Here is an 8,776-nt window from a genome sequence, read left to right on the forward strand (position 1 = left end):
GCAGCTGGCGCCATCGGCTGTGGGGCTGAAGGGGTGCTGGAGATGTGTTTGGAGCTGGGCCGTTGGTTTGAGACGTTACCGGGAGTCTTGGTAAATAGTATCAGTGTTATGCCTGCTCGATTTTTCCCCTCTGCTCCGGAAGGGTTACGGGAAGAGGCTGTGTTTCTCCAAAGAGACGTTTTTCAGGCAACAAGCTCAATAGGATTCGATCATGTTTTTTGTATGGTGGTCTTTCAGGTGGTCTTTTTCTGTTCCACATGGTGGCAGACCTCCACCAGGCAATGAAGGACACATTTTACTTCCACAGGACCATTTTAAAGTTGCATCTCATTTTCTTGTCCTTTCTTTGCAGTTTACCAGGTCTTTGAAAGTGTGGCCAAGAAATATGATATAATGAACGATTCAATGACTCTAGGGATTCATCGAGTGTGGAAGGATATCCTCATGCACAAAATGAACCCTTCCCCAGGAACACTTCTTCTTGATGTTGCTGGAGGAACAGGTAAACAATTTTGGCGAGTTCCACATGACAATGCCACGCTGTTTTTGAACTGTTTGAGTCTGCTCAGAATTAAGTTGCCTAGCCTTCCTCCCCCCCCCCCCCCAAGTTGCCTGTCTTTAAAACTAGTGAAGCATCTACTTGATTTTCACAGAGAAGTGCTGAGACCTAACTTCTTTGTGTTTTGTAATATCTTGCTCCAAGGCTCTGAAAGTGTTATAGTACTGCCATGATATGTTATGGAAAACTGTTTCCAGTTGTGGGAAGTCATGGATTCTTTGCTTTTAATATGTTCCCTTTATATATTTATATATATTCTCTTTCTCTCTCTCTCTTTTTCTCTCCTCCCCCCCGTGTGTGGTTTTTATTTTTATATATATATATAAAAAATTAAAATTAAGTCAGTTTGATGTTCAAATCCTTATGTTCCAATTTCCTGGAGTCAGAAAACATTCCAAAACATGTATCTTTCTTTTAAAACAAATGCAGGTGACATCGCCTTTCGATTCATTAATTATGTTCGCTCTGTACGAGAACGCCAGCTCCAGCAGAAGCTTAAGCACCATCAGAATTTATCGTGGCAGGAAATTTCTGAGAGTTACCAGGAAGACAAATTTAAGTCGCTAGGGGATTCCCAAGTGGTGGTCTGTGACATTAACAAAGAGATGTTAAAAGTTGGGAAGCAGAAAGCACAACATCTTGGCTACTCTGAAGGTAAGTTGTGCATTGTACCATTTCAGTAGCATGCCTGATAGCAAGAATTTGACGCATGATAGCCATCAGGTAATCACCACTTCAGGATTATAATATACATTATATAGCCCTGGTGCATACTATAGCTGTGCTTGCATGTTTGCCAATGTTGAGTTACTTTTTCAGTGAGCATGTATGTAGTATGTTGTTCAGATGTTCAGATCTCGAATAATACTTGAACTTTCAGAAGTACATATATGGAAGTGTCCATGAGGTCTGATACCCAGCTATCCTTCAAAATTGGTTAAATAATCTAAACCTGCTGTTTATGTCTGTGCTAACAAATCTGATTTTACTAAGGCAGATAGTGCAAAAGAGCTCAGCCCTAGAATGATTACTCTAAAGATCTTATAATGGGTATTTTAAGAATCAAGGCAGCAAATAAAAAATGCAAGAACTAAAGGATATTGTGGACCTATAAAACTTTCCACAGTTAGAGCATATGCTAATAATACTCAGAGAACCTGAATTACATTAAATGTTAGTTTGCAGGTCAATGGGTTAATTCACTGATATCTAGAATTTGCTGGGGACCATGCCAATCCTGACTGAAAAGCCTGATTTTAAGAAGTAAGACATAGAGAAAGAAGTCCTGCTTGTGGCTCAGCATTTGTGTGATAGTTGTTTATCCTCTCTTCATTTACGGATATTTGGCAAATACTTTAGCAATGTAAAGTATTCCAGGAGGTTCCCAAACTTTGTTTGCCTGTGTACCACCATTAGGTATGCCCTGGGCAGCCTCTGCATAGTTATCTAATTTCTGAGCTTGCAGATAACTGTTGATTGTCCAATGTCTAAAATTTGTTTTTCTTAAAATTGTAAGGGGCAGAGTTTTATTTCACTATTTTCCCATGTACATTCACCAACAGTGGGGGCTGTGCATGGCGAAGAGAGACACGTTTGTTGCACAATCGCTGATTGTGCATTTTGGCCAGCAGGAGTGGTATGGGCTGCACTACACATGCCCCAGTTCTTCTTGTTGGACGCCGACAGCCCCTTTTATGTATCCACTTACAAACTCCTGGCCTGTGATTTTTTTACTACAGTGTATTCTGAGGGACAGTTTTCCTGTTGCTCAAAACCTTTTCTTGATGCTCATTTCTTAGGTGTCTTTTCAAACTGTCTAGGTTTAAATAACACTAATAATTGCTGCTTTAATAATGTTGCATGCTTCTTTTCATACAATACTTTCTACAACTATAAACATATATATTTTGTAAAAATGAAATTTAAATGTCTCCTGGCAACAACTGTTGTTTTCTGTTGTGTTTTGCTCTCCTCCATGTCACTTTCTAGCATACTGCCCTTTGAAACTGCTGATCTCTGTTGCAGAAGGCTTCTGGTTTTTTTCTGTTATTTTTTTTTGTTTTGCATTTGGGTCACCAAAACCAGTGACTTTAAGAACTATTAATTCTAAGTTGAGCAGTCTTACTTTTGGTACCAAAAACCTGGACATCCATGCTCCACAGATAGACATGGCCTTGATCCATTGGGGTTTGGGAAGCAACACAGCTGCAACAGGATCACATACTGATAGTGCTGATGGAGGGAGTGTGGCTTTTCATGTTCCTCAATCTATGGAAGCTTTCTAGCAAAGTGTTTTAAGTGTTTTGGCCATTGTTGCATGGCAAAGCATTAATCATTGTTTATAGTTACTCTTTGAGCAGAGATTCTCTTTTTGCAACTTTGCTACAAACAAATGGCAGCCAGTTTCTGGAAAGCCAGTTGTTGTCCACTACGATGCAAGATTTGGGTGAAATCTTCTTGGCAGACTAAGGCACTGTGAGCACAACGTGCGTGTATATGCAGAAGAATGTTTTGGCTGATCTGCAAAATTAACTACTTTGCTTGAAAGACAGCTGTATAGTACAGGGCCTTGAAAGGTTTGTGAGTATAGAACAAGGTGTCTTTCCTCCAGCAGAAACGCAAAATTGAAGTATTAGTTTTAAAAGTCACTTTTTTAATAACCATTTTCTCCTGGAATAGTTAAGTTCTAGTCTTTCTGGAGCAGTCTGAGTTCAATTCTGTGTCCTTGGCTTTTACTAAAGGCTTGTCCTGGGTACTGGGGAATGCTGAAGAGTTGCCCTTTGATGATGACAAGTTTGATGTTTACACAATTGCCTTTGGAATCAGAAATGTAACTCGTATTGATTTGGTAAGTTGCTATAGTTTATCCTGACATGGCGTCCTTATGATTCATCTGAGTTTTTTTTATTCTAGCAGAGGAAGCAAAGGAGGAACTCCTTTGGACAAAGGAACATCGTTCTCTACTCCTGAAACATTTAAAATAAGTGGCATGTAGTGTGCAACTTGTTTAATGAAGAACGCAATTAAATGCCCCACCTTTGTCATAAAAAGTTAGATTTATACTAGTTGCGTCCAATCCTTCCACCGTCGCAAGTCACACAATCCCTTCCTAAGGCAAAAAGAGCTGAATGCTACAGTCATTCCCCACCTTCTCCTGACCTATGATATGACTGGATCTACACATGCACAGTGCAGTCAGTCTGCATGTCTCAAATCTTCCTGAAGCACCTGATCTATATCCCACCCGCAGTGGGTCCAACGCTTCCTGCCCCGTTCTGTTTCCCTGCCTGAGCCAGCAGAGCTTCCAGAGCAGAGAGTGGGAAGCAGCTGGGCTGCTGCCACCACTGCCATTGAACTAACCTGTTCAGCCCACTTCTGCTCAGTGTCTTTACACTGGCTGTTAGTAGAGTTTCCCATGAAGAATTAGTATGATTTTAATTAGGGTAAGTAGTACCCTTTGTTCTAAACAGTATCTGTCCTTCGAGAATGACTAGCTGTCTTGGGGGTAAAGATAGGTTAGATCACCTGTCTAGCTGGACTAGTTGTCTGTGTTTTGGAGGAGCGTGTTACAACCTTGGCAATGCTCCTTCTGTGGAAGGTGTAGCGTTTGGATCCAAACCACCTTGAACTGTATGCCTTTGAACTTCCCTTAGTGTGGATGGCTTTTCACGATTTTTCGTCTGTACCCTTCTGAAGCACAGGCTCTTTGCCTTCATGGATACAGCAGTCGGGTAGCGTAGCCCCCCTGGAGACCCGATACAAAACACATCCAAGCCTCCAATTCTTTTGCAGAGCTCCCATCACGTATGTGTACTGTTTATATTTTATCCCTTAGGAACATGACAATTGAAGCCAAGCAGATGTACAACCTGCAGAGGTTCTTGGATACAACTCTGCTGTGCTCTTGTATGAAAAAACATACAGCTGTAAACAGAATTTTATCTTGGTGGTTCTTACATGTTTTATTTTGGATACAGGATGGAATTTTCAAAGTAGCCAAAGATTTTCTTCTTCCCTCTCCTTCCTCCCTGTTCTCACACATTGCTTATCCAAAACGCAGTATCATTTCTTCTTTGATCCTTTGGGTGTGCCTCACAGTTGAGCAAAATCTTTTCTTTTGATTAAAAAAAAAAATCTATCATGCCCTCTTCATTTTCAGCTTCCTGTAGCTGAGTCACCTTCTCCCTTTTGGGTTTGATCTGTAATGGCAAATATTCATCAACTAAGAGTAGGGAAAAAGAAGAAAAATTGCAAACCTGACATCATAGTTTTGACACAAAGCCTGGTATAAACCTATTTATGTAACAGCAAGAGTTTTTGTGGCTTGGTTTTGTTGTTTGGGGGGTTTTTTTGTACTTGTCTTGGGATGCTTCTCCACAAGTAAATATTGGAGGTTGCCAATGAGGATTCTCTTTACTCCCCTCAGTTCATCACTGAGTTGCCATCACAAGGCATGATAATAGGCAGGTGCTGTTCTACAGAAACAAACTTATTGCATCTGCTTTGTCTCAGGCACTTCAGGAGGCCTATCGTGTGCTGAAACCAGGAGGAAGATTTCTCTGCCTTGAATTTAGTCACGTCAGCAACCCTCTTCTTTCCAGGTAGAAACATGGTGACACTATGCCATGTCACAAGGCTCTCTTATTTGTACTCAGCCAGAATAAGAGACGGAGACACTTTGAGGCCACCTCATTGTGCGCTTTTAAAATCAGATGCAGACTCCATAGCGTAGTGGCACAGAGATCAACTTGTGTTGGAGATGGTTGACTTTAAACTTGTTTGTATTAATCTGTATTTGCTGTCTGTCTGTGCAGGCTCTACGATATATACAGTTTCCAGGTTATCCCTGTTCTGGGTGAGGTTATCGCTGGTGACTGGAAGTCTTACCAGTATCTTGTGGAGAGCATCCGACGTTTCCCCCCTCAGGTAAGACAGTATTTTTCTGAATTCACTAACACACAAAACACGGTCCCAGCATAATCTTGCAGGCAGCTGGCTTATAGACCTTCAGGTTGTTATAATTATGGAACTATTATTTTTCAGGAGGAGTTGAAGGCAATGATAGAAGATGCAGGGTTTCTTAAAGTGGATTATCAGAATTTAAACTTGGGCATTGTTGCCATTCACTCAGGTTTCAAACTCTGAGTCTATGTAGCAAAACACAGGAAGTGTAATTTTCCTGAGGAGTATGAAGGCTGTGGAATTTTAACGCTATCAAGATTGAAGAGGAGTTTTAAGAACTTGTGCAACAGATACTTGCTCAGCAGTCAGACCCAGAACAACATCAGCTACCTTTTTCCCCCCTAAGAAACCTGTGGATGAAGTGACTCCTGTGGTGTTTCTTACACTCGCGTTTCCCTTCAAGTGCAATGTAAAGGACGTGGCCAAAACTGAGCAGTGCTAACAAATGGAGCAACTTCAGTTACCAGTGGTGTGGATACAGAAATAGATTGACTGGTCTTCGAATAAGATGCCTCCTTTTTCTTTTACTAAGCTCCAAGGAGGATATCCTACCAGTGAGGAGTAACTTGTATTTATTAGATTTTTATTAAGCTGTCATTACCTTTGTCATGTGGATTCTAAGGGATTTTTCCCATGATTCCTTTACTTCTGTCAAAGGCAAATGGAAGGCTTGTGAAATAAAACAGCTCTGCAGCAGCTTTTTTCACTTCAGTCAATATTTTAACCTTTCTAAGAAGGCTTCCTTTCTAAGAAAGGGTTTTTTTTCTGAAGGAGAATGACGGCATAACTATATTCTGGGATGAGATGACATGTTTTCACCTCCATATGAAATCTTTCTCTTTGTCAGTGCTAGATGCATAATCCCTACGTAATCTCTCTCTGCGTTTCCTTCTGTTCTTTAAATAAGCTGTTTAAGAACAGATGCTTCTGTAGCAGGATACAGGGATAGAGTAAAAAAAAAATCTAGAGAAGGTATAAATTTACATTCTAAGTGACAGCTGTGTAAGGAACTAGTATGAAAATTTCTCTCTTCTGAAAATTGGGAGATGAAAGGACGATTGCTTTTAGCTCACCAGTTCACTTGAAATCAGAAAAGCAACACCATGTATCTAAACTCCAGAGTCTGCACTGGAGGTTGTGTATACTGAAAATATGCTTATCAAGAATTGAAAAGCAGTCTCTTTTTCTCTCAGGGAAAATATCTCCTGTTGCTCTCAGTTACTGACTGATGACATACTCATAGATTAGCTCAGGCTTCAGATGGTGTGGGTTTGAGGGAGGGGAGGGGGAGGAATGGAGGTGGGGATGTTCCTCCTTCATTCACAGTGGAATAAAGAGGGTAATGCAAGCACTGAGGGGGCAGAAGGGTAGAGAAAACTCTTAAAGGATAAACTTGTTCTGACAGTTTTATTAGCAAAGAAGCCATCTTTTGAAAGAAAATAAATACAAGGAAGACATTTTTGCCTTTTTTATAGCCACAATGAAAATACCAGCTGCTACAGCAAAATCCCTGACCATTAACAATACAACAAAAGACCTGAAGATCAAGGTCTGTCTCCTCAGGAAGGCTGAAGGTAGGAGGCTGTTTAGAGTTGGTGTGCAGTCCTGTAACCAGGTGCAAGTTTCCGTAACAGTCTGTGGTTCTAACCAGACTTGAAAAGAAGAATAGCGACTTGGCCGAGGTAGAAGTAGATGAAGTGCTTGGTCTCATGAGTCACGTAGCTGCCAAAGTTCCTTCCCACGATGCAGTGCCAAGTGGGATTGTATTTCTTGTCAAACTCCTGCAGAAGAGAGAACTAGGAATTCAGCATTTTCGTGAGAATTGTACTAATACTGTCTAACAGGGGCTTTTTGCAATGATATGTCACTTGTTAGCAAGTATCACTTTTGGAAGAAGGCAATTAAGGAGCAGCATATGCTCTTAAGTGCAAGGATCATCTGTCATTTTATAACTCACCTGCTGCTTAGTCAGACAAAAAAAAAAAGTGCTTCTGAGCTGAGCAGGAATAAGTTTAAAACATATGTTTGGGGAAGTAACTTTTCCCCAGAAGTCATACCATGATCTCAAACCATAACTTTTAAGAACTTCACGGCTTGTTCTGAGTCTATACAGTTTAAGCCATTATTTTTACTTCATTAGCTGTTTTCAACAAGGATGCTGAAAGGATGGAGAATTCTTGATGGAGAATTCTCTGCCACATCCTTGATATCAGGTCATGAGACCATGTTCTTCCTACACACTGTAGTCAGGAGCCTGCTATGACTTTCAAATAAACTTGTGTGTACAAGTCTACTATGAGTAAAACCACACAGTCAGTGGTTATATACTGTAGTATGTAACAGCCATCAGCTGAGGAGACTTTTTGTGAGAGCATGCAGGAGTTTCTGCTATGGTCAACCAAACCCTTCAATTACTTGCAGCTCAATCAGGCTCCCAGTAGGAGTCAGAGAGAAAATCTGACAAACTGGAAGCTATGAACCATCTGTTCTGCAGTATCATGAACAGTTTGTCTTACATGTGGTGGGGGAAAAAAAAAAACAAAACCCCAAACCAACAAAACCACTTATTACAAGGTCAGCGAACCACCACTTCTCAAATAGGCTCCACAGAGCCCCTGTGTTTTGTACCAGCTCCTCAGTCACAGGGACATTCAGCTGCCACTCTCTGTTCACCTGGACAGCGGGACAGTGGCAGAAAAGGCTGAAGTAGAAGGTACTGCAAGAGGAAAGCAGAAGGACCTGGGAAAGTCCACGCAAAGGGTGGGGAAAGGAACATAAGGACACCAGCCTACAGAAAAAGTCCAGCTTGATTATCTAGTGTCTCCAGAACTTGTTTCTCTAGAGCTACTTGCCCAGCAGCATTCTCCCTGCTTGATTTTTCATGTGCATAGAGATCTGGTGAGGACAGCGCAAGCAAACATTTACCTTCTTTATGTGAGCAGCAATGTCCTTCTCGATGTTGTACTTCTCTAAGGCCTGAGTAGCACACTCCACAGAGTCTTGCTGCATCTCTTCAGACATGTCCGCATTCTTGATCACTGCCTTTCGATCACTCATGGTTGTCTGTATTGAGCAAAGAAGAAGAGAATTCAAAGTCGCAGGAGCAGCCACCTGCGGGACTCACCCCCCAAGCAGTCACACAGGTACCGCCGCTCGCAGCCAGTTTTCAGGGCCCGCGCTGTGCCCGCGGCCGCGGCCGTGCGGCGTTTCTGCCGGGTGTGTCAGAGGCACAGGCGCAGCCTCTGCTCGGAGCCA

At 41.7% G+C, this 8,776-nt stretch overlaps 2 protein-coding genes across 2 annotated transcripts in view; one reads left to right on the forward strand and one right to left on the reverse strand.

Moving 5' to 3' along the window:
- Positions 1–6,217, forward strand: part of COQ5 (coenzyme Q5 homolog, methyltransferase (S. cerevisiae)) — a 7,734-nt gene extending 1,517 nt beyond the window's left edge. Inside the window, exons 3-8 of the mRNA XM_009330868.1 lie at positions 321–502; positions 989–1,213; positions 3,301–3,407; positions 5,072–5,160; positions 5,374–5,485; positions 5,603–6,217. Coding sequence (XP_009329143.1) covers positions 321–502; positions 989–1,213; positions 3,301–3,407; positions 5,072–5,160; positions 5,374–5,485; positions 5,603–5,704 — 817 coding nt within the window. The 3' untranslated portion in view covers positions 5,705–6,217. The remainder of the gene's footprint in view (positions 1–320; positions 503–988; positions 1,214–3,300; positions 3,408–5,071; positions 5,161–5,373; positions 5,486–5,602) is intronic.
- Positions 6,218–6,909: 692 nt separating this feature from the next.
- Positions 6,910–8,604, reverse strand: LOC103922633 (dynein light chain 1, cytoplasmic). Its single transcript, XM_009330811.1, has 2 exons — positions 8,447–8,604; positions 6,910–7,302 (listed from the first exon to the last, which is right to left on the reverse strand). The coding sequence occupies exons 1-2, from the start codon at positions 8,576–8,578 to the stop codon at positions 7,165–7,167; spliced, it is 270 nt and encodes an 89-aa protein (XP_009329086.1). The 5' UTR covers positions 8,579–8,604; the 3' UTR covers positions 6,910–7,164.
- Positions 8,605–8,776: the final 172 nt, after the last annotated feature.

Source organism: Pygoscelis adeliae, unplaced genomic scaffold (assembly GCF_000699105.1).
Source record: "Pygoscelis adeliae isolate BGI_AS28 unplaced genomic scaffold, ASM69910v1 Scaffold358, whole genome shotgun sequence".
Classification (NCBI taxonomy): Eukaryota; Metazoa; Chordata; class Aves; order Sphenisciformes; family Spheniscidae; genus Pygoscelis; species Pygoscelis adeliae.